Consider the following 27,332-nt stretch of genomic DNA (forward strand, 5'->3'; position numbering starts at 1 on the left):
TTTTTACACTAATACGAAACCCAATTATATTGATTGAAAAAACAGACACACCTCTCTTGGATGTGTTTAACACACACACACACACATACACCAATAGTGAAAGACTGTGTGAAAGAAGAACAGGAACTGTGCTGTCCTCCAATAGCAATTAAAAAATAATGTTTTTATGCAGCAGTTCTATAAACAAAAAGTCCATTTCAGATGTGTTTATTATTATTTAGATTTACTAATGCAAACAATGGAACCTGTCAATCAAATTAGTAAAATGTATGTGTGTGTGTTCGTATCTCAGTAGCTGAGATGATTGTAAATTTGCACTTATATAGCAATTTTGTATTTCAGTTATTAAATCTCGTAGAGATTCTTTATTTTTCGAGTGTTTGTCTAAAACATGCATGTACCGTATTCCTCCACAGAACAACAGACGGTGGTCTTACTGCCCAGATCCCCTTCCACATCCAAAACATATCTCCCCATTCCTGTAGACAACTTGGAAGAAGAGTATCGGATACGCTCTGCCGATGATGGGAAACTCTTCCGGGAAGAGTACAATGTGAGTGTGCTTTTAAAGAATATTGATCATGGGTAAAGATATCGAAAACACTTTGGTACCAAGTTGATTAAACAATGAAAAGGGTATATTTGTAGCAATAGCCAAAAATACATTGTATGATTTTTCTTTTATGCCAAAAATCATTAGGATATTAAGTATCATGTTCCATGAAGATATTTTGTACATTTCCTACTGCAAATATATCAAAACTTAATTTTGATTAGTAATATGCATTGCTAAGACCTTCATTTGGACAACTTTAAAGGCGATTTTCTTAATATTTTTTTTGCACCCTCATATTGCAGATATACAAATAGATGTATTTCTGCCAAATTTGGTCCTATCTATTATTTAGTTTTCAGATGATGTATAAATCTCAATTTAAAAAAAATTGATTCTTATGACTTGTTTTGTGGTCCAGGGTTACATTTAATAAAAATATGTTATGCTTATATATTAAATATATTTATATATAATATAAATTATATGATTAGAAATATATACATGTAAATACATGTAAGTATTTTCAAAATATATACTGTATGTGTGTATTAATAAATATAATTTTTATAATGAATATATATATACACACACACACATATTATATAAACAAAAAACTTGATAGAATTTATTGCAATTGATCATTGCCCAGCACTAATAAAAAAAAAAAAAAATGCAAGTACTAGCACTTCTGATTGGGCTGAGACTGGAATTTAGCGAGTTTGAAGTAAAAGTATTTAATGGACATATAATATGTGTCAGGAGCATTCACTCAGTATCATTATCTCATTTTTTATATATATATATGTGTATATATATGTATATATATATATCCGTTAATGTGTGTGTGCGTGTGTCGTGTGTGTGTCTATATATATATATATATATCCGCTAATGTGTGTGTATGTGTATATGTATGTATGTGTGTGTATATATATATATATATATATATATATATAATTTAAAATCTGTAATATTTATTTATTTTGTTTCATATTTATTTACACAGATTATTTAAGGTATGCAAATTTGCACAGTTAAGACAAAAAACAGCTAATTTTATTGGTCTGAATCTCAACAGAATCAATCAGTTTTAATATATTATTTAATCATGACGCAGTAAAGACAATGCTTAACTGTAAAATCATTGTAAAAACATTGAAAAACTGTATTTAACTGTGAAATCAGAAGTCTAAATACCATTAATTTTTTTTTTATTCAGTATTTTGTTTAATATTTATCTCTTTATTTATTATAGTAGCATGTTTTGTAGTTTTGCTGTGGTATTAAAATGAATAGTCACAGTATTTCACTAATAACTCATTTTATGTATTTGGATCTAAAATATGGTCATGCAGAATAACGCATTAGTATGTGCTTCATAAGTATTAAAAAACAGCCAGTATGCTGGTAATACACATGATAGTTAATAATGAGAATTGGTTGTTAAAATGAAGTGTTACCGAACTGAAATTACACTGGTATTATGATCAATTACTATACTTTTCATGAAAACACCAATCATGATGTTCTGAAAATTGCAAAAATAGTTCTAGCATTATTGCTGTTTACGCTGATTGCATCACTCATGCTGCTGAAAGTTCAGCAGACGTTCTGGTTTTTCTGTGTGTTTAGTGGCAACACTCAGCGGAGAGCCTGTTATTTTGTTTGCGGCTCGTAAAGAAGCTGATGGTGCATTACGGTGCCGTTATTAACTGGCAGAAACACGCATTCATATGGATCAGCAAATATCCTTCCACATTTGCTGACAGCTCAACGGCTCTCATTTCCCACTGAGAATTACTGGAATTAAGATGTCGAGGAGTCATCAGGCATTGAGTCATTCGAGAAAGCCCCTCTCTCCTGTTATAGATGCATGATTCAAGATTCGCTCGTGATTCAGGAACACACACTGAATGAACCATGTGAATTTTTTGTCCATGGAAACCATGTTTATGCTCAACAATCTTAATAGCCATTTAAACTATTAAACTATCTGCTGGTTAAACAATGACCTATACATACAGGAACAAAGCGCCGGTAATAGCATTCATTTAGGCAATAACAAAATGACAGGTTTGGTGGGAATTTGAACAGCATGATCGGTTTTGCTCAAATGCACTATTCTGTTTCAGGTAGCAATTCAAGTGCAATAAAATTATATGTCTCAGGTGCGTGATGCACAGCAATGCGTTTGTGTTAAGGCAAGAGAGTGCAATATACACATTAAACACAAAATGCAGTTTGCAATGCAAAATGCAAGCTGTGCAAACTTACAGCATCTAAATAAAGATCTATTCGACTTGGCATCAAAGATCAGATAAGCTTATGTTTGTATGAGTATTGGTTTGGTGTTAATTAACATAACGTATAATTTGTGTCATTGACAGTCATTACCAGGAGGTTCAACTCAAGGAACATGTGAAGAGGCCAATAAAGAAGAAAACAAGGAGAAGAACAGATATCCAAACATCTTACCATGTAAGAATTATCTCTCTTTCCCTTTGTCATTTCTTCTCCTATAGTTTCTCCAAAAGTTTGGGATGAGTTAGAATTGTAATGTTTTTTTTTTTTGGTTTGTTTTTTTAAGAAGTCTCATGCTCATCAAGGCTGCATGTAATTGATCAAAAATACAGAAAAAACAGTGAAATGTTATTACAATGTAAAATAATGGTTTCTGTTTTAATATACTTTAAAATATAATTTATTCCTGTGATGCAAAGCTGAATTTTCAACATCATTACTTCAGTCGTAAGTGTCGCGTGATGCTTCAGAAATGCTGATTTATTATTAGAATTTTCGATGCTTGCAACAGTTATGCTGCCAAATATTTTTTTTGCAACCTGTGATACTTTTTTCAGCACTCTGAATAAAACGTAAAAAAAAAACCCTTTCTAACAATTTTACACATCCTTGCTGAATATATATATATATATATATATATATATATATTTTTTTATTTTATTTTTTTTCAAAAAATGAAAGAATCAAAATTTACTGACCCCAAACTTTTAAACAGTAGTGTATATTGTTAGAAAAGACTTATACTTTAAATAAAGAATAATTTCTGAAGAATCATGTGACATACTGAATACTGGAGCAATTCAGCTTTAAAATTCAAAATTTAGCTTTGATCACAAAAATAAATTCAACTTTAATGTATATTAAAATAGAAAAACATTATGGCCTGGTTTCACAGACAGGGTTTAGACTAAGCCAGGATTAGGCCATAGTTCAATAAGGACATTTAAGTAATTTTCATTAACATGCCTTAAAAAAAACATTACTGGGGTTCATCTTGAAACAAAACAAAGGCACTGATATTTTTAAAGATCAGTCTGTGCAAGTTTCTTTCAGTTGAAACATCTTAGAATTACATTTTAGACTGGGACTAGGCTTAAGCCTTGTCTGTGAAACCGGGGGTAAATGCATTTTTAGAAAATCTTACTGATCCCAAACTTTTGAACAGCAGTGTGTATATATATATATATATATATATATATATTTATATATAAAGAAAGAAAGCCTGTTGAAAACATTAAGTACCATAAAAATAATATAATTTAATATTTATTTAATGGTGTATTATTTAATATTGATGTGCAATTCTAAGAACACACCTTATATTTTTCTTAATTAAATATATATATTAAAAAAAATAATAGTTGTGCCTACACAAAATGATTTTCATTATTGTTTTACAGTAATGCAAATGAGATTCTTTTACATTAAAGAGAATTGTGGATTGAAAAAAGGGAGGTCTTCATCTTTTTTTCATGCAGAGTATATATTTTTTCCTCTTGGTTTTGGATTGTAGACGTAGTTATTTTTACCATTTGTGATGTTTGCTTAAATGTATATTAAAAAAAAAAAAAAGTTACCTTTATAATGTCCTAAATGTCATAACATGTAATTACTTTGAATATCTGCACACACAAATTAATCAGAGTGAGTCACGCTCAGGATGTCCGGGGTCCCAAATAGGAAATGAATGGGTGGGGCACTTTCTTTTTTTTTTTTTTAATTCATTTGTCAAATAAAACCATTAAATCAAAAACAATGCAAAATGCATGCACAGAATTCGCATATAAAATAATTACACACAACCCACATTGAGGCAAATAACTGTAAATAATAATAATAATAATAATAATAATAATAATAATAATAATAATAATAATAAAAAGGACAAAACTGTACAACCATCTAGTTTAAAAACATGTTTAAAAACAACATCAACAAAAAAACAACAACACAAAATCACATTTTGATTTTGTGCACCCTTAGCAAACAGAGATTCACCCTTGTATATATGATATGAAGGATTCATGTTGTAGATTGGTATTTTATGCTTTGTTATGTTATGTTGCTGGGCTGTTGTTTCCCTCATGTTTATTTCGGGCGATAACACACTGAAGTTTTGCCTCAGTGCTGCAGCCACCCTCACACATCTAATACAACTTCTCTACATGAACCACTTTCAGTTCCTGGTACCCACATCCAAGGCATTTCACCGTTTTACTTTTATTTTTTACTGTTTTTAAAAGCTTTTGTCTTCTAACCTGAGAAGTAGCAATCAAATATGTGTCTATGTTTACGAATAAACATTTTTTGTCTTTTCTGTTATCCAGATGACCATTCCAGAGTGATTCTAACAGCGATCGATGGAGCCCCATGTTCAGATTATATCAATGCATCATATATAGATGTAAGTGATTTGTAAAGCAGTATGAAATGCATCAATGCACTGAGAAAATTCAATGCACCAAACATGCATTTATTTAAATGCACAGTTCTTGGTCATGTGAATGTAAAACAAAAACAAAACCATTTGGGTTTTGTAATGCATTGCATCATTTAATAAAGAACCATTTTCAAATTAGAGATGCAACATATTAGCACCTCTGTTTGCATTTAAATGTTGGTTTCATAAGCTAGTGCTTGTCTTTTTTTCCCCTCAGGGTTATACAGATACGAATAAGTTCATTGCAGCACAAGGTGAGTGCATCTGAATTTAAAAATATGATTTTGTGATGAGTCACATGATTGATTATAGTTTTATTAGATATAAAACTGTGACATAATGGACTACTTGCACTGAGCCTCACGATACACTTCCGTTTTGAAATCTTACGGCTCAGTTATTTCCAGTCATGTACATTTTCAAAGCGCTGTAATCATCTGGGGTGCATTTCCCAAACACAATCTCCGTCGATTGAACCACATTAGTTCAACAATGTAGGACCGTTGTTAATGACGTCAGTGAGTAATAATTTATGCTATTTAACCTATTAGAGATCTCTAAAATGCAGTTACATTAAACATGGCACCTGATGACTAATTTACAATTTTTTTGTTCCATGTTATTTCACTCTATTTGATGTTTGATTCATCCCAGGTTCCCTCTTACGTCATACTCAGGGGTTCCCGTAGGCATTTAAGCGCATGCGCACTATTCAAAATCATCGCTGGCAGAGGAAGCTTAAAAATACATTGATTAAAATGCATATATATTTAGATCGAGTGAAAGATATAGATTGTACTGCATGTTAGCTTGCTTATTGTGCCCAAGAGCATAATTTACTGAGCCCATATGTCTTGCTAACAAGGAACTATGCTTCTAACCACAGGTGGAGAGCTGTAGTTCCAACCACGTAAGTTTGTGACTCTGTTTGCGAATGTTTGTTTGAACTCTGGGTTTCGTTTCCCAAAAGCATCGTTAGCCAACTATGGTTGCAAGTTCTGTCGTTACCATAGTTCAATGATTCGGTGTTTCCCGAAACCATAGTTCAAACGAACATTCGCAAACTGTGTCACAAACTTAAGTGGTTGGAACTACAGCTCTCGACCTGTGGTTAGAACCATAGTTCATTGTTAGTAAGACATATGGGTTCATTAAATTATGCTCTTGAGCACAATAAGCAAGTTAACATGCAGTACAATCTATATCTTTCACTCAATCTAAATATAAATGCATTTTAATCTATGTATTTTTAAGTTTCCTCTGTAAGTGCCGTTTTTGAATAGTGCGCATGCGCATAAATGTCTAAGGGAACCCCTGAGCATCACGTAAGAGGGAAGCCACGATGAATCAAACATCAAATAAACCGAAATGACAGGGAACAAAAATAGTAAATTAGTCATCAGATGCCATGTTCAATATAGCTGCATTTTAAAGATCTCTAATCAGTTAAATAGCAGAAGTTACTGCTCATTAACAACAGCCCTACATTGTTGAACTAATGTGGTTCAAACGATGGAGATGTGACCGTGTTCGGGAAACAGTAGTGACTAGTTTGTTTCCACAACAATGCATCGTACTATGGAGGTTAATCAGCGAGTTACGTCGTTGTGCGGGAAACGCAACCCTGGTCGATTTAAACGCCTAATAAAATAAGAGTTTTGCAGAATTATTATTAATTCAGAGACATATTCTGATGATTACTGTGTACAGAATTTTCCAAACTCAACAGAACGTTAAGTTTTAATCCAACATAAACCGATCTGAGAAAGCGGTGGCTGTGCTCTACAGTGGCCTAATTTATTTAATTATTTTACATACTTAGTTTCACTGCCCGAAACCAGCTCCAGCATAAGGCTAAAAGCAGCCTAACATTATCAAAAAACATTATCACTGATCAGCCTAGCCTATTCTAGTGCAAGTTTATGCATTTTAAAAAACACTCGCGTTATAAGTGAAGCTATCTACACTGTATGATGAATAAATCTCTGACCACACACTGCACACGTCTGCGGCGCGTTACGGCTCCGACGCGGCAACCGGAGTAGATCGCGGCTTCGGCATGTTTTTCGACCCCCTGTACTACGCACGTCTGCGGCATGTTACTGCTCTGAAGCGGCCACTCTAGTCAATGCTTGTGTTTATACCCGCCGCACTGCGGCTCGTTGAAGCAGCTCTCCGTGCTGAATCGCTAAAGTAAGGCTAATCTCCCACCTCGTTCCTACCCACCCCCAACAATTTGAATTTCTGTAGGCGGGATGTAATTTAATGATATTCTAATGGACCGCATTGTGACATCATTGCATGCGGAAAACAAACATTGTAGTCCAAAGGAGCCGTTTGTTGTAGTTCTTGGAAAGAGATTTTTTAAAAACAACTTTACTTTACTTTTTTGTAACTTTGTAGATCTTTTATGTCCAAAGATACACACCACACACTGACTAAAATTTAAAAAGTGAAAAGCATAATAGCACCCCTTTAAAGAAATGCCAGCCCTAAAATGTAGCAATAATCTGCATTCTCATGAGAAACTGTCTGTCTGATCGCTAACCGGAAACTCCCGAGCCGTAACAAGTAGAACGTGGAAGTAGTTGTGCAAGTAGTCCATTAGCCTAAGATTAGATGACCTCTGTGTTTTAGGTCCGAAACAAGACACAGTCGCAGACTTCTGGAGAATGATATGGGAACAGAAATCAGCTACTATTGTAATGCTAACAAATCTGAAAGAGAGAAAAGAGGTATGTGTCCTTTTTTGGATTTCTGGTCTGTTTCCTTGTAAATTGGTCGTCAGATTTGTTAAATACTGCTGTGTATGAGATGCTCTTCTATTCAAAAACTTCTGTGTTGGACAAATTGACAAATTGGTTTTCATGCATGCCAAAAATCAACACTGTGAAAAATACAAAAATTTTATCTAAAAACAGAAAATTATAGCTTATCAGAGCTAAAAAAAAAATATATATATATATATATATATATATATATATATATATATATATATAAAAATCACTTTATTTTATTTTAATTTAATTATTTTTTTGGTCAAGACTACTTGTAGTGACTGAGGTGCAAATAACTAAAAGTATAAATGGTAGGGTTGTCAGTAGATTAAAATTGTTAATCGTGAATAATCGCACACTTTTTGTGTGATTAATCATGATTAATCGCGATTAAGCATATATCATTTATCTTGTTTAACACATCCAGCTAAGTAAACCATCAAACTGAAGGGTGATCTCACAAAAGTTTAAGTTTTTTTCAAGAAAAATGTAGGTGTCTTTCCTAAAAAGACTCTTGGAGACTCCAAAATGACACCAAATAACAAAATAATCAAATGATATAAGAAGTATGAAATATATGTTATTTCATACAATGCACCATGCACATTTAAATGATCATTTTAAAATGTAATTTTTTTAAATTATAAATTTAAAGTTAGGATAATGCACTTTAAATGCACTCTGTCTTCTCTGTCTCTCTCTCTCACACACACACACACACACAGCCACTCAACTACCCCAAGTCACACTTACACACACACATACACACACTTAATCCCTTCCCCCCTACACAGAGTTAGAGTGAGATCAGATGTTTAATAGTTTTTTAATTTTCTATTTTTTGTAAACTATTTTATATCAATGGAATTAAGCATTTATTTCTCAGAATGACTAGTTCTGTGTATGTAAAAAGTTTTGAAGTGTTTGGATGCTGCATTTTAAAATTACAGTTATGATTTTTACTGCTACTTCAATAAATCACCATAAATTAACCGTTCAAGATATCCCAAATCCGCTCGCAGTTTAACATCTTCAGTATGTTGGCATCATGTTGACAAAGTTTGGTGTGAACTACTTATTCCTGCTTGGAGGAGTATGAATTTATTTATAGCCTGATTTTTCCAAAAATCCACATTCAAATCAAAATAGCAGACTTCCTGTTGGTCGCAGCTAATGGGTGTAAATTCGAAAGTTGTCCGGCTTGATGAGACCAATAAACATCCCGAGTTTGGTGTCTGTAGCTAAAACTAACCCCCCAACTTTTGACAAAAGGTGGCGCTATAGAGCGCCTCCTCCACGCCCATTGATGAGCCTTTGCCAGTGTCTAACTATTATTAATACTGATGTGTTTGTTGAGTTTCATGAAAATCTAAGCTTATTAAGTGCCCCAAAAACACAGGAAACAAATGTTAAAGTTTGACACGTTGCCATGACAACAGCATTTAATGTATCAACGACCCCTTTACAGATTCTCATTGGCTGTGTTTTGACATTATTCTGATGAAGTTTGAAGCAAATCGGGTAAAATTAACCATGTGATACCAAAGCATTTTTAAAAGAGACACACTTCCTGTTGCCAGTTGGTGGCGCTATAACTTTGACTCCTAATAGTCACATCTATCTGATCGGCATCATACAACAAACAAACCGCTGAAGTTTCATCAGAATCAGACAATGTGTGCAATAGTTATTAGCCATTTCCTGTTTCTCATTTCTCACCATAAGTTCAACGCCTCGCCACGGCCAAACCAGTTCGAGATATCAAAGATCCCCTCACAATTTTTCATCCCCAATGTCTTGAGATCAGGTTGACCGAGTTTGGTGGCAATTGGGTAAAAAATCTAGGACTAGTATATCAAATTCCAGAGCATGCGTTTTTGACAAAACCCAGAATAACCAACTTCCTGTTGGGATTAGCTAATGACATAGAGTGCAAAAGTTGTTCAACTTGATGAGTTCTATATGTGTACCGAGTTTCATATGTGTATGTGCAAGTATGTGTGCTATATGACCCTCCACATTCCAGGGGGGGCTGTAGAGTCCCCTTGCCACGCCCACGTACCAGTCTCTGCCCGGCCCTAATGCATTAAAGTAGTAAAGGTGACTTCTAAGACACCTTTACTCGCCCTTTCAGGGCTCGGGCCCTAATGAACGTTGTTTAAATGTATTAAATTTTAAAATTTAAACAGCCTCTTACTGCTTATTGTAGTAATATATTGTAACATTAACATTAACATAACATTATATTACATATATGCATTTGATATAAGAACCAAATGACAAAGTCCATATAATTCATAAGTTTATGCATACAATGCACCATGCAGAATTAAATTCTAATTTTAAAATGTAAGTAATTTTCTAAATTATAAGCTTAAATTAAAATGTAAAATTTACATTAAAATTATATATATATATGCATTTGATGTAAGAACCAAATGATAATTTTAAATCTGCAGATTTAAATTCTAATTTTAAAATGTAATTATTGTTTTAAATTATAATTTTAAATTATGATAAGGCTAGATAAGGTTTACAGTCTGTATAGTCTGTATAGACTTTTCTATCTTACCATTTTATTGTCTCTATTTTTTTTTTTTTTTTTAGGCAAATGTGTTTTTGTGTTTTATTTTTATTTTTTGTTGTAAAGCACTTTAGACAATGCTGGGTTGTAATTACTGGTGCTATATAAATAAAATTGCCATTGCCAATTAAAATTAAAATGATATTAGCATCTTAATGCATATTGTAGTAATATATTAACATTATATTACATATATGCATTGCTTCTATGAAGTGTTCCCTTGAAACCAATGTGTACAACATTGCCCATCCTCTCATATTTATTCCATATAGTTAAAAAAAACATCAGAATGCAAATGAAATTTCTACAGAGCCACTAAATTATGTTTGATTTCACTTCAGTGCCTTTCTATAAACCCGACGTGTTGATCATCTTCAGTAATAACTCACAAGTGTCTCCGTTTCGATCGTCTCCGATGTTCAAATGTCGCAAAGCCGCCGCACGACTCGTCTTTCTCTCCTCTCCATCACGTCTCTAGAAAGACGAATCAATAAGACACAGAGATTAAAATCAGCTTTGGGTCGGGCTTGGAATCGATGATTTTAATAATGGCTGATAAAGCTCTCTCTGGCTTTAACCTAATTAGTCGGCAAACTCTCATTAAGAGAGATTTATCCTGCGCTCTCGGGCTGGATAATGCTGATTGACAGACAGACTGTTTTAAGAGCTCAGATTAGCATCGCGGTGTCTTAGAAGTCACCTTTACTACTTTAATGCACTTACAGCTGTTCAGCGCCAGTGTTGGGCTCATTTACTCTACAGGATTGACATGTAATGCGTTTATGTTTATCTACAGAACCACATGTTTTGACCTTGTGTTGTGTTCACTGTTTTATAGCCTAACGATTAGCAGAAGACATTCATGTCTTTCTGTTTTCTCGACACTATGTAACTTTTCTTAATAGCGTTAACAGACATTTTTTTGTATTAGTTGATGCACATTCAAGTAGTGTATTATTTATTGTCTTTTCAGATATTTTCATGTTTGAATGCTACGTACTGAACTAAATGTTCACTTACTTATTAATATAAGTCAGTATCAATCAATAGTAATCATTTTTGTATTTGAAAAGCAATATTAGCTGCTATATTTTTACTACTAAAGCATTACTCTTTTTTTATTTAGTATGAAAATTTAGTATTTTTATATATATATTTTTTTATTTAATAAAATATAAAAAAAAATTATTAAAAATACACTAAAATAATGGTAATTGTATTAGCATCTATATTTGTGCTACAAAATCAATACAGGTTACATTGATTTAATACTTAAGTACAAAAATATTTATTTTAATCATAAAATAATAAAAAAAAGAAATAAAGTAAAAATAAGTAAATAATAATGTAAAAAATAAAGTATAAAAAAAAAATAATGGTAACTGCATTTTAAGTATATTAGTTTAATACAAGTACAACATTTTATTATTTTTATTATTATTAATGAAATTACAAAAGTAAGAAATGAAATTAACTTAAATAATGGTAACTATATTAAAAAAATAGATAAAAAGAAATTAAGAAATAAGCTAAAATAGTGATAACTATACCAGCAACGCAGGTTAGCTTATTTTATTTTATTTTATTTTATTTTTTATGCAAGTTAGAAGAAAGTAAAAAAAAAAAAAACTAAAAAATGGTAACTATACTAGAAGCTATATTTGTTATACCAAAGCAAAATAGATTAGCTGTTTTATTTTATTTTATGTTTGCTTTTCTTTTCTTCTTTCTTTTCTTTTTTCTTTTCTTTTCTTTTCTTTTCTTTTCTTTTCTTTTCTTTTCTTTTATTTATAATGTTATATTTTATAACTTTTATAACAAGTTAAAAAAATATAGAAAAAAGGTTAAAAGAAATTAACTAAAATAATGGTAACTATACTCAAAGCTGTATTTTTTGATACCAAAGCAAAGCAGGTTAGCTGTATTTTATTTTATTTTATTTTATTTTATTTTATTTTATTTAAAAACTAGAAGCTATATTTTTGGCTACCAAAGCTGTATTTTTATTTTATTTTATTTTTATTTTATTCATAAAAGTAAATATATATAAAATATAAAAATATATATGTAATGTGTATATATATAAAATATAAAAATACATAAGTAATGTATTTATTAAAAATGACATTTATTTAATGCAAGTAAGAAAAATATTTATTTTAATATTAATATAATTTTAAAAGAAAGTAAGAAAGTAATAAACTAAAACACAATAACAATTAGCAGCTACATTTTTGCAGCGCAGGTTAGCCACAATAAAAAAAAAAAAAAAAAAGTAACTAGTAGTATAAATGTGTGTTGTTTTTCTCTGTAGGATAAGTGTTATCAGTATTGGCCTGATCAGGGATGTTGGACGTACGGTAATGTCCGTGTGGCTGTGGAAGACTTTACAGCGCTGGTGGACTACACCATACGCAAATTCTGTGTGCAATATGTAAGTCTGAACATACTCTCACGGTTTTCTCTGTTTATTCTTGATCTGAATTGTGTTTGTGGCTTTGTTGAAGTGCATGTATATATGTGTTTCTTCCTGTGTCACCACCACACTCTCACGTGTCTCTGCGTCCACCACAGCAGGCCAGCGACGGAACCAAAACGCCCCGTCTGGTCACACAGCTTCACTTCACCAGCTGGCCTGACTTCGGCGTTCCCTTCTCGCCCATCGGCATGCTCAAGTTCTTGAAGAAGGTGAAGCAGGTGAACCCGTCGTACGCCGGGCCCATCGTGGTGCACTGCAGGTGGGTCGTGTCGCACATGACTTTGGTACTCTTAAACTGCGCTAGACCGTAAACGGAATATCAGGCGAGAACTTGAGCTGTGGAAAAAGACACTTATGGTGTGAAAGAAAGTCTGAGCCGTTTTGCTGTATAAAATGTGTAAAATCTTCATGTGAAAATGCATGTGATGTTTTTTTTTTTTTTTTTGTCACTGTTTTGTTCCTTTTTGTTTGTTTTTTTTTAACCTTAATTCCATAAAATATATATATATATATATATATATATATATATATATATGTGTGTGTGTGTGTGTATTATATATATATTAGTTAATTAAAAAAATGTATAATTCAAAATGACAGAGATCATCTTTTACATGCATAATACTGATAATGATAATGTAAATTAATATGTAATGTTGAATTACTTGTTAATGAAAGTCGATATTAATCATTAACCTAATTATAAAGCTAATTTTAGCACTTTTTTAGTACTTAATACTTGTAGCTATATTTTTAAGTGAATTTATTTAATACAAGTACAAAATATGTATGTATATTAATTTGTTAATAATACAATTACAAAAGAAAGTAATAAATAAACTAATATAATGGTAATTATATTAGTAGCTGTATTTTTTGCTACCAAAGCAAAGCAGGTTGGCTGTTTGTTTGTTAATAAAAATATTAAAAAAAAGAAAATTGCATTAATAATAATAAATAATAATTAATTAGAAATAATAATAAAAAATAATAAAAGGCATTAAGAAATAAAAAATAAAAATAAATTAAGAAATAAACAAAAATTACTTATTTAATGTATTTATTTATAATTACATTTATTTAACAATTATAAGTAATACAATTATGTATTTTAATATTAGTACTTAATTTATAAATATATATTAGTAATTATATAATATGTAATATTATTTATAAATAAATATATTAAAACAATGTAGAACTAATTAAATATTATAATATATTTATTATTAATATATAGTATTATATATTTAAAACAAAACAAAAACCTTTTGTCTCAACATTTGACATTGTTTTTTGTTTTTATATTTTAAAGTACGTTTATTTAATACGAGTACACAAATATTTGCTTATATTAATTTGTTAATATTAATACAGTTACAAAAGAAAGTAATAAATAAACTGATATAAAGGCCATTATACTAGTAGCTATATTTTTGTTACCAAAGCAATACAGGTTGTCTGTTTGTTTATTTATTTATTTATTTGTTTGTGTATTTATTAATAAAAAATATACAAAATATTTAATATTTAAAACATTTATTTAATACAAGTAATAACATTATTTATTTTAATATTAGTACTTAGTACTTTATAAAAATATATTAGTAATTACATAATATTTATTAATACATATTTTAAAATAATGTAGAACAAATTAAATATTTATATTTATTTCATAATATATTTTTTATTTTTTTGACATTGTTTTTTATCAGCTGTTATAACCAATATAAAATATTGATAAATATTGATAAAATATATGAATTAAAAGCCCATATTTATCATTAAAATAATAAACAAAACAATGCTATTGTACTGTATTTGTACTGTATAAAATATTTTAAAATAATATAGGAAAGTCTTAAAAAACAAACAAACATATATATATATATATGTTTGATTACATGTTAATAAAAGTCTGTATTAATCATAAACATTAAAAATGTATATTACTGAACTGTATTTGTAAATTGTCAAAGCAAGTATAGAGAAATTGAGAAAATCAGAAATTATAATGTTATATAATTTAGAATAAAATATTTTACAATTTTTTAAATAAATGTAAAAATAAATATAAAATATAAAACATTATATATTTTAAATTAAAATATATTCTAATTCTAAATTTTAAAATAAATTATAGATTTTATGTATAAACAACATGGCAACCACACAGAACACCTTAGCATTGTGGCAGTGACGTTGTCAAGAGCCCAAACTTCCTGATCAGACGTCTTACTTTCACAAAGCAGCATTAACTTGCAGACTGAAAGTGCACATTTGAATTTAAACTTCAGTAAAAAGGACACATTTTCCATAACTTCCATCCACAGTAATTATTTTCGAGACCTCGCAGACCCTTTTGCGTCAGTCTGCCACGCATGCATAATTTATTGAATCAGACAATGCTATACATTATTCAGAGCGATTAGCATGTGATTTGAATTAGGTGAATGAAGGTCTTTTCTCATATATATGAAGTGCATTGATGTAGGTCAGTGGCTGTGTTTTTCGTGACACAATGGCTGTTCTGTCCTCTCATCATCAGTGTGTGTGTCACAGTGTTGACCGTCTGCCCTCATCCTGTGTCCTGAACAACCAAACCCACCGTCAGCAATACCAAACACTTCACTTCCTGTCAAAAGCTCTATTGAGCGGTTGTTCGTTCGTTCGGTTGTTCACTCACACCCTCTAGTGTTCAAAGGGAAAGCGTTGGTCTGACAAAAATAAGTGCGAGCGTTTGTCATTGTTTGCTGAGTGTGCGAATGTTCTTCATTTGTTTTAAGTAAATATTCTATGAAATCTGCTTTATTTAACTTAAACTAAAAAAACACTATACATACATATGTCATACAGGATTTCACCAAAAATTAGAGTTTTACAGTGACAGTAACAGTAACAGTTAAAGATTAATTTTATTTTAATTAAATTACAACCCATAAAGTATTTATGTGTGTTTAATAATTTATCTCTTTGGAGTGGACCATAAATGACTGCAATAATTTATCATAAATCATATAAATCAACATAAAAATAGAATGAATGAATAAATAAATAAAAATAAACGTACAGAACAAATTCTAAATATTCTAAAAATTGTACTAGAAGAATGATTGATGTTTATCCATCAAGATTATTTATTTATTTTTTGTGAAAAAAAAAATAAATAAATAAAAATTCTAAGTATATTATAAAATAAAATTGTTTAAATATATTGTACTACAAAATGTTTTTATCCATCAAGGTCATTGATCTATATAGTGGAAAATTGGTCGATAAGTAAACAATTAAAGTCAGAATATAATATTTGTATTTCTAAATATAATATCAAATAAATATATATAAAACAATTCTGCTATATTTTTTTTTAATTATTATTCATCAATTGTCTCTGTGTGATAACTTTAATAATTTGGTTTTCAGGAGAAAACTATTCATTTTTAATTAATTTAAAAATTTTAAAGTGAACAATAATTACAATTTTAACTTGAAAATAAATAAATAAGTAAATAAATAAATAAATAAGCTGTCTAAATATAATAAATATAAAATATTTTTGTAAAAATTATATAAAATAAAAAGATTATACTAGAAAAAAATATTGTTTTTTATCCATCAAGATCTTTGACTTATATTTTGAAAAAATAAATACATAAATTAAAAAAAAAAATATATATTTTACTTAATCTGAATATAATATTTGTATTCCTAAATATAGTGTCAAATAAAAATATATAAAAACAATTCTGCTAAAAAGGGGATTTTTTTCATCAAGGTGATTGTCTCTGTGTGATAACTTTATAATGTTTTTCAGCAGCAGACCATTAATTTTTAATAAATTTTAATTTATTTTATAATTTTAAAGTGAACTATAATTACAATTTTAACTTGAAAATAAATAAATAAACCATCTAAATATAATAAACATAAAAATCTTTTTAAAAAAAATAATATAAAATAAAAAGATTATAGTAGAAAACATATTGATTTTATCCATCAAGATCTTTGATTTATATTGTGGAAAAACTGGTAAATAAATACATAAATAAATAAACAATTAAACATATTATATTTGTTTTTATTTATTTATTTATTTATTTTAATATAATATCAAATAAAAATATATTTAAATTTTTTTGGGGGTTTTCAGTAATGGACCATTCATTTTTAATTAATTTGAGTTTATTTTAGAATTTTAAAGTGAAATTTAATAGTAATTTTAAATAAATAAATAAATGGTAGACTAAATATATTAAATATAATATTAAATCTATTTTTAAAAACAATAAAACATAAAGATTATATTAGAAAAAAATATACATTTTTATCATCAAGATCATTGTGAAAAATTGGTCTCTCTGTGAAATGTTTTGGAAAAGAGGGGTTGAACTTTTTTTTGGAAAAAAATACATGCATAATAAAGAAAATAATATTATGTTGTCATATTGTTTGTATTGTAAATAATTGCATCTGTGTTGTGTGTCTGTCAGTGCTGGCGTGGGCAGGACAGGAACTTTCATCGTCATTGATGCCATGATTGACATGATGTACGCAGAAAAGAAGGTGGACGTCTTCGGTTTTGTCTCAAGGATACGAGAGCAGAGATCGCAGCTCATTCAGACGGATGTAAGTAGTGCATGTTATTGGTTTTTGAATAATTTTTCATCTACCTACTTAATTGTTAGTCTCTAGAAGTCATGCACATTAAAAGATGTACTGAAAATGTGATTTGTGTTGTAGTTGCAGTACTCGTTCGTCTATCAGGCTCTGCTGGAGTACTTCCTGTACGGAGACACTGAGCTGGATGTGTCTTCTCTGGAGGGTCACTTGGATAAACTTCACAACACCAGTGCGCCGCTGGACCGCGTGGGGCTGGAGGAAGAGTTTAAGGTGAGGATAATAGTGGTTTGCAATTGTTTACCTGTCTGGATTTGACACATTTTTAATGCATTTTTAATTTTGGCTTTGCAGAAACTGACAAACATGCGTATAATGAAGGAAAACATGAGGACGGGCAACCTGCCTGCCAACATGAAGAAAAACAGAGTCCTGCAGATTATTCCATGTGAGTTTGAGATCATCTGCGCAGACTGAATTATGCCATCTGATATATCTACAAACCTAAAAGTGTTTAATGTCTTCCTTCCGTCTAAAATGTATGTTGGTGTGCTGCTCGGCTTTGTTTACAAGGAAGTTAATCAGAAATCTCTCTTCCTTTTCCTGTTCTGCCTGTGACTTTAGTTGTAATAGTGAGACATGCTGTTCAAAACAGGTTTATGCTAAAGGTCAATTTGTCATCTTTTCTCTTTCATTTGTTCAGATGATTTTAACAGAGTCATTCTTTCCATGAAGAGAGGGCAGGAGTTCACAGATTATGTCAACGCATCTTTCATCGATGTAAGTTTTAATGACTTTTTTCAGGGGTGTTTTTTGATGACATATTATGAAAGATAACATTGGTTTCTTTTAATACAGTATTTGTAATTTCATTTCATTTCATTTAACTTTTGTTTTTATTTAATTTTATTTAATTAATTAATTTATTTTTTATTTAGCTGTGTCCAAAAGGAGCTTTTGGTCAATTTACCAGCCATTAATTTTTCTTTTTTCTTTATGAAAAAGTATCAATATATTTAGCTGTTTTTCATGCATATTAGTGACAGTCAAACTGGAAGAAACCAACAAACATAATGGTAAAACTTAGTTAGTTAAAAATGGTTGAAAAAATAAAAATTTCAAGAATAATGTAAAAATAAAATAAAATAAAATAAAATTAAGGCTGCATTTATTTGATTAAAAATGCAGTAAAAACCATAATATTGCGAAATCTTAATGCAATTTAAATTATAACTCTAACTTTGAATATATTTTAAAATATAATTTATTTTGATGATGCAAAGCTGAAAGATAACATTTGTTTATTTATTTATTTATTTAATATTATTTTATTTTTTTATTTTGCTATGTCCAAAAATAACTTTTGGTCAATTTAACAGCCATTTTTCTCTTTATGAAAATATTATAAATATTTATGAATATTTGTCTGTTTCTCATGCATATTAGTGACAGTCAAACTGAAATAAACCAACAAACATATGATGGTAAAACCTCCACTTAGTTAAAAAATGTTGAAAAATATATCAAGAAAAACGTAAAAATAAAATAAAGTTCAATTCAATTAAATAAAGGCTGCATTTATTTGATCAAAAATACAGTAAAAAATAGTAATAATGTAAAAATATTATTACAATTCAAAATAACTCTTCTTTGTGAATATATTTTAAAATATAATTTATTTTTGGTGATTCAAAACTGAATTTACAATGCCACATGATCCTTCAGAAATCATTCATGCTGATTTGCTGCTCAAGAAATGTTTATTATCATTATTAATGTTGAAAAAGGGAACAGTGATACTTTTTTCCAGCTCAAAAAGCTCAAAAACAAAATTTATTTGAAATTGAAATCATTTCATGTCTTTACTGTCACTCTTGATCAATGCATCCTTGCTTAATAAAAGTATGAATTTCTGTTAACAAAATTCTGTCTCTTATGAAAATGAGTGTCAGACTATTATTCTTATAATTTGTTTTAAACCATGTAATTGACTGTTTTATTTACACTCCAGCACCAGTTTGTATTGTATCGTGGTCTGTAGTGTTCATATTATCTTCATGTGTTTATGTTTTTCAGGGTTACCGGCAAAAGGACTATTACATCGCCACACAGGGTCCTCTGGCGCACACGGTGGATGATTTCTGGAGGATGGTTTGGGAATGGAAATGCCACTCTATCGTGATGCTGACAGAACTGCAGGAGAGAGATCAGGTACAAACACATACACACAGACATAATACAAATCCACTCTCAAACGACTTCCAACAGCAAATCCTGTCAGCTTTGTCATCTGGAGTGTGTGTGTTTGTGTTGCAGGACAAGTGTTTTCAGTACTGGCCTACTGAGGACTCGGTGACTTACGGAGAATTCACGGTGGAGATTAAAGGAGACACGCTGTGTGACACGTTCAGTCTCAGAGATCTGCTGCTCACGTACGGCCCGGTAAGCGTGCGTTATGAGCTTATTCGCATTGCCATTTTTTATATATTTAATATTTGCATTCGGCATTCAAGTCGCATTTTGGAGTTAATATGTGTTAATGTGTGTGTTCCCAACAGGAGAAGCAGACACGTTTGGTCCGGCACTTTCATTTCCACGGCTGGCCGGAGATCGGGATCCCAGCCGAAGGTAAAGGGATGATCGACATCATCGCAGCCGTGCAGAAACAACAGCAGCAGTCGGGCAACCACCCAATCGTCGTGCACTGCAGGTACAGTAACACGCTTAACTAGCTGTCGAAATGAAGTCATACTATAGACTAGAGATTTACAAAACTTTTTTGTCAGCCAAAGCCTTTTGGCCTAAAGTGCTTGAAGTACCCCTGAGATTTCAAGTTAAAAACATTTAAATATAACAAAACATTTACTTTTTCAGCATTTTTGTGTATTTGAACCCTAAGAGCCGGGGGGTGAAAACTTTTGGAATTTGAAGATCAGGGTAAATTTAACTTGTCTTGTCTTCTGGGAAACATGTAAGTATCTTCTGTAGCTTCTGAAGGGCAGTACTACATGAAGAAATATGATATTTAGGCAAAACACGAAAAATGTACACATCTTCATTCTGTTCAAAAGTTTTCACCCCCCGGCTCTTAATGCATCGTTTTTCCTTCTGCCGCATCAATGAGTGTTTGAACCTTCTGTAATAGTTGCATACGAGTCCCTCAGTTGTCCTCAGTGTGAAAAGATGGATCTCAAAATCGTATAATCATTGTTGGAAAGGGTTCAAATACACAAAAATGCTGGAAAACCAAAGAATTTGTGGGACCTGAAGGATTTTTCTGTAGAACAGCAGGCAGTTTAACTGTTCAGGACAAACAAGGGACTCATGAACAACCATCACTAAACAAAAAAAAAAAGCTGTGGATCATTCAGGTAACAACACAGTGTGGACTATTTTATGCGTCTTTTATGTGAAAAGTCTTATTGAGGTCAGTACTAAATAAACAATAACATACATTTTGCATGATCCCTCTTATTTTGGTAAAATAATATTTTGCAGATTCTGCAATGTGTATGTAAATATATTATATATATTATATGTACATTATTAGTGTTTCATCAACTCACAAACTCATTGAAGTTTTTTTGCAATCCCAAGTTTAGGATTATATGTATATATATATACATATATATATATATATATATATATATATATATATATATTATTATATATTATAGACTAATTACAATTAATAATAATAATAGATTAACCCAAATAACTCAAACCACTACAATAAGACATTTTTAGAATGAAATGTACTTTATTAATCATTTTTAGCATTGAAGAAAACTTGAAAAATGCTACAAATTTTACCCCCTTTTTTATTTTGTTGTCTGTTTTTGTCTTTTTAATAGTTTATATCAAGTAGTTATAATAGTTTATTTCAAGTAGCAGATTTTTTTTTAGAGGTTTTCATTTTTTTTTAAATATATAATTACCCTCACTCAGTTAACTCTTAGTTTAACCCTAATTTCCATTTAGTTTGAAACCTTTATGAAACGTATATACTTGTTTAATCAGGACTTTTAATCGGTACTATGTCATGTGTTTTTGTGTGTTTGCAGTGCCGGAGCGGGTCGGACCGGTACGTTTATCGCTCTCAGTAATATTCTGGAGCGAGTGAAAGCCGAGGGTTTGCTGGATGTGTTTCAGACTGTGAAGAGTTTACGAATGCAGCGGCCACACATGGTGCAGACAGTGGTCAGTGCAAACCTTCATACACTTCAAATATATGTGTGTGTGTGTGTGTGTGTGTGTGTAAATTAATTGGTAATATTTTATGAATGTAAATAATAATAAAACCATGATTAAAATATTTTATGCAAATTCCATATTAGTTTAATTTAAATTAATTAATATTAATTATTTAAATAATATTTTTTTAAATTAAATGATCTAGTAATATTGTTGAAATTAATACAATTAATATTATAACCATTATTTTAAAAAAAGGATTTTTCATTGCAAATTTCATAGGAATTTAATTTTACCTGATTCATTTTATGATTTAATACAAGTAATATAAATTAGGTAAATAATAATATAAACTGTTAGTGTAACTGAATAATAATAAAACCATGATTAAAAATATTACTTTAATCTGAATTAATTAATATAAATTATTTAAATAATAGTATTTTTTATTAGTTAATTAGTAATATTGTTGAAATTAATAAGAATAATATTATAATCATTATTTAAGATTGATTTGATTTTGATTTCATTTTATCTAATTAATTTAGCTTTTATTTGAGTAATATAAATTAATTCAATAATAATATAAATTGTATGTGTAACTGGTAATATTTAAGTAATATGAATAATAATAAAACTATGATTAAAAATATTTGATGCCAATTCGATATCAATTTAATTTGAAATAATTATAATAATTATGATTATAAATAATTAATATAAATTATTTAAATAATATTTCTATGTAAATTAATTAAAAATATTGTTAAAATGAATGATTAATATTATAACCATTATTTAAGAAGAAAGATTTTTAATGCAGGTTTCATATATATTGAATTTACCCAATTAAATTTATGATTTAATACAAGTAATAAAAATTAATTAAATAATATAATTTGTGAGCGTAATATGATTAATATAATAATTTTTAAAGTCAATAAGTAATCTTATTTTATGAATTATACAAGAAATATAAATATAAATAAATAAATTAAATAATAATATAAATGATTAAAGAATTATTATTTATATGATTAATATTATACCATTAAAAATATATATATTACAACAATTTAAATTATGAATAAATTATTCTAAATATTTCTTAATAGCCTGACCTCTAAATGAAGTATGAATTCTCATTAAATGATTTGTATTATTTATTGTGGTTTTTTGTTGTTGTTGTTGTGTCTGCAGGAACAGTATGATTTCTGCTACAGAGTGGTACAGGACTTTGTCGACATTTTCTCAGACTATGCCAATTTCAAATGATCTAATCTGCCTTAAATGTTTGAGTTTGATGCTTTTTTACACGTCAGTCGACCAGGATTTTACACGGCGACTGGAAGATAATTACGCTCTATTTTGCTATGCACTTCTCCTCAATGTTACTAAACGACCACATCTATCTGTAATATACTAAGGCTACTAAAGTTTTGAAAACTGTAAATTGTTTTTGTCTCCTTTATAACATATTTAAAATGGGTTATTTTATTTTGGTCGTTCTCATGACGAATCATTCCAGTTGAACAGTTCTGTTGTTATTGTAAAATAGTGTTTTGTCTGTTTATTTGTTCAACTAATTACTTTGATTTTTTTTATCAAGCGACTCATGTAGAATTTGTAAAGCTGTAGGTGGTTTGTATTTATGCACTGTCGCAGACAGGACGTCCTGCCAGATAAAACATGTATGTGAATGTTACATGCCATTTTATTTATTCAGAGTTATTGTCTTACAATTTATGAGCGATACCATTGTGTCAAAAAGTTGTTTTGTTCCTGTCTTTAACATTGTGCTCATCGGCCATTGCAAATGTGAACATTTTTGACTTTTTTTGGTTTCAAAGCAGCAAATATACATAAAGAAAGCAAGATTATTTAGATCTGACAGGATATGGCTAAAGTATTGTTCGTGAGAAAGGCACAAACACATTTACATGGTGTAACATCAGCAAGAATTTCTATAGGATGTGATCTTGCACAGAAACAACAACTGTATGAGACTCATGACCTTTGACCTTAAACGTCCTGCCTCTGTTTCCCTGAGAATGACGCTGAGAAAAACTGCACAGGTTTTTAAAGCACACACATCACTGATTGTTGCCTTGCAGAAGGCCAAGGATTTACAAATAAATGAACAAATGCATTATGAGATCAAGTGTTTGTCCTGTGTCTGATTTTTAGTCTGGTTTGTTGGATTATTTAAAGATTTATTATTTATTGATAATGTTTAATAATAAATTAAAAATAGAACATTTTTAAAATGCATGTAAATGGAAAAAAATCATTAAATCATTAAATAAAAATTTAAATGTTTTAAAATAAATGTGTAATTATGGCTTAAATAAAAATTCTAAAATAATTTTTTTAAATATGTAAAAATATTTTTATTTTAAAAAAGATTCTTTAAAATATTAAAAATGACTAAATCAAATAATATATATTTAAAAAAATAAAATATTGAAAATAATGCAAATTGCTAAATAAAGGTTTGAAATATGGTTAATAATAAAGTAAAAATATGTCATTGGGTTTACTGGATAAAAATATTTTGTTGGGTTTACTGGATAAATAAAGGTGTAATCAAGTTTACAAAATAATAATAGAAATTGTTAGTGTGATTGGTAATATTTAATCATTATGATTAATAATAAAATCATGATTAACAAAATATGTTATGCCAATTCCAAATTAAATGTGAATGAATTATAATTATAATATTTTTATATAAATTAATTAGTAATACTGTTGAAATTAAAATGATTAATATTATAACCATTATTTAAGAAAGATTTTAAATGCAATTTCATATGAATTTAATTTTACCCAATTAATTTTATGATTTAATACAAGTAATATAAATTAATTAAATTATAATAATATAATTTGTTAGTGTAAATAATTACTGATTTAAATTAATATTGTGAATAATTATTATGACCTAATACAAGCAATATAAATATAAATATAAATCAATTAATTAAATAATAATATAAATTATTAAAGAATTATTAATTGATTACATTGATATGATTAATATTAAACAATAAAAAAATATATATTTTACATCAATATTAACGTAACTATCATATATCAGGCTAGTCATAAGAAAGTAGAAATATAGCATTTAAAAATGCATATCAATAAATAAAAATGACTGGATAAAGGTTAAAAAGTCAATAAGTCAATAATAAAAATTTAAATATTTAAAAATAAATGTTATTATAACGACAAAATTATGGGTATAAATATATATCGCTATATAATATAACTAGCTAATAATAACAATAAAAAAATAAATAAAAATAAGGTAATACAAATATTGTATATAAATAAAAAATTAAATTATTATTTAAAATAATAAAATGGTTAAATCAAATTTATTTAAAATAAACAAAATAAAATATGTAAAATACATTTGTAATGCAAATGGCTACATAAAGGTTTAATCAGCTTTAAAATATGGTTAATAATAAAATATAGTAAAAATATATGTCCTATTTTTAATTTGTTTTACTGGATAAATAAAGGTTTAATCAGGTTTACAAAAGGCTAATCATAAGAAAATAAAAAAAAAATTACAAATGCATATGAATAAATAACAATTAATAGAGGTTGAAAGTAAGTCAATAGTCAATAATAATATTTTAAAATAAGTGTATAATTAAAATGACAAAATTAACAGATAATATTTTTCATTTTTTAAATTTAACTAATAATAACAGTACAAATAAATAAAACAATTAAATCAATTAATAATAATACATAAAATAATAAAATTATAATTTAAACTATTACAAATGGCCAAATAATTTTAAAGAAAGAAAAAAAAAAAAAAAACACATTTGTAATGCTAAATAAAGGTTTAATCAGCTTTACAATTTTTAATAATAAAAATAAAATAAAAATGTAAATAAATAAATACATTCTGGGCAGAGCCAAGAAGTCAACCAAAAAATAAATAAATAAATAAATAAAAAAACCTTTTCATTAATAATCCAACAGCTACTGCCATCTAGTGGACATGTAAGTTAGTTAGTTTTTTTTTTTTCTACTGTATAGGAGCATGTACATATCTTTTTTTATTATTTATCTTTTAAGTATTTTTCTTTTTCTATTAATTTTAATGATTAAATCAAACACATAAATTAAAATACCTTACATGTACAGCCCTTTGGCCTAACTTGTTTTTAAATTAATTTTTATAAATAATATAATATTACACAGAAATATATTCTTAATGAAAAACGATGTAAATCCAGCTATGCCCAAGATGTTTGTCAGAACATTCAGCCCTGATAGAAAAAGGCATTTCTGTAGTTCAGTCAGTAGATGTCGCTGTTGTGTTGATCAAACTGCTCGACGTTGAGGCCTAATAGTTCCTTGAAAAAAACAAAAACAAATGGCTCCTCTGGTAAATCATGTTGCTCTGAAATAGTTTTGCAGAGTTTTATTGTACGTAAACCTCGTACAGCATCTCCACATGCAACAGAGTGTCATGAAACTGACATCTGGAAGCATTTCTGGTAAGTTCAAGTTATGCTTTGTGTTTGTTTGGTAAGAGTGTGTTTGTCAGTTGAGTTTATTCTCCTACACTTTTCTGTCTGGTTGTCCACTGCTTGTTTATGCGAGGTATCATCATAAGCATAGAGTTTAAAGATTGTTATGCAGTAAAAACCTCAAAGCGCCTGTTAAAACGAAGACTGTACCGAAAGAGAATCACTCCTAAGCGCTTTGGTCCCTCCAGGGTCGTGTGCTCTTCACTTACAACCCAGTTAAAGATATACCAAGTTTGCCTCTTACTTTTCTCAGCATGCCTTTGTCCAAAGTGCTTTAATAAATTCTAATTTCATACAAAAGAATAAGAAACTACAGGAGGTTAGAATGAAAATGTGGATTGGTTTCTGCCAAAGCCCAGCAGAGAGACTGTGCCCTAATAGAGCTGGGCATTAGGGGCCGATCTCTGCCAGCGCTTTGCCTCACGTAGGGACCGCGCTTCAGACTCACTGTGTTCAAATGCAGTTAAAAACAAATGAAGCCGTCTCTTAAGATGAGAGCCGATTTAATTTGCTAACAGAGCCAGGTAGACTGGAATTTACGCCTGGAATGAACAGAATGAATTATCGGGAAGGTTTCATTGTTCATGTGTGTGTGATTATGCATATATATTGTGTCTAAATGCATGGTGTTTCATGACAAGCTTGTTATAATTTGCACTCGCAGAAATGGTTAGATATTAAACTAGTTGGCTCGTGCAAAACCTTTTATTCCCCTCTGAGACCAAACAATCAACAAACACAATACATGCAATTTGTGTTTTAGCCTGCTATGCATGACTTTATTGTAAGAAAGGAAACAGTAAACAAATGTGATTAATC

The 27,332-nt window shown here is 29.2% G+C and overlaps 1 protein-coding gene across 3 annotated transcripts in view; it reads left to right on the forward strand.

Moving 5' to 3' along the window:
* The window catches only part of ptprea (protein tyrosine phosphatase receptor type Ea), a 102,533-nt gene extending 78,421 nt beyond the window's left edge, over positions 1 to 24,112 (forward strand). For all 3 annotated transcript variants that reach the window (XM_051123648.1, XM_051123649.1, XM_051123650.1), the window contains 16 exons: positions 417 to 553; positions 2,944 to 3,034; positions 5,185 to 5,261; positions 5,515 to 5,551; positions 7,935 to 8,032; positions 12,973 to 13,092; positions 13,233 to 13,396; positions 17,631 to 17,766; positions 17,881 to 18,030; positions 18,112 to 18,205; positions 18,461 to 18,537; positions 19,834 to 19,968; positions 20,074 to 20,199; positions 20,316 to 20,467; positions 21,822 to 21,957; positions 23,152 to 24,112. In XM_051123648.1, coding sequence (XP_050979605.1) covers positions 417 to 553; positions 2,944 to 3,034; positions 5,185 to 5,261; positions 5,515 to 5,551; positions 7,935 to 8,032; positions 12,973 to 13,092; positions 13,233 to 13,396; positions 17,631 to 17,766; positions 17,881 to 18,030; positions 18,112 to 18,205; positions 18,461 to 18,537; positions 19,834 to 19,968; positions 20,074 to 20,199; positions 20,316 to 20,467; positions 21,822 to 21,957; positions 23,152 to 23,226 — 1,805 coding nt within the window. In that variant the 3' untranslated portion in view covers positions 23,227 to 24,112. The remainder of the gene's footprint in view (positions 1 to 416; positions 554 to 2,943; positions 3,035 to 5,184; positions 5,262 to 5,514; positions 5,552 to 7,934; positions 8,033 to 12,972; positions 13,093 to 13,232; positions 13,397 to 17,630; positions 17,767 to 17,880; positions 18,031 to 18,111; positions 18,206 to 18,460; positions 18,538 to 19,833; positions 19,969 to 20,073; positions 20,200 to 20,315; positions 20,468 to 21,821; positions 21,958 to 23,151) is intronic.
* Positions 24,113 to 27,332: the final 3,220 nt, after the last annotated feature.

The sequence above is a fragment of the Labeo rohita genome, chromosome 12 (assembly GCF_022985175.1).
Source record: "Labeo rohita strain BAU-BD-2019 chromosome 12, IGBB_LRoh.1.0, whole genome shotgun sequence".
Classification (NCBI taxonomy): Eukaryota; Metazoa; Chordata; class Actinopteri; order Cypriniformes; family Cyprinidae; genus Labeo; species Labeo rohita.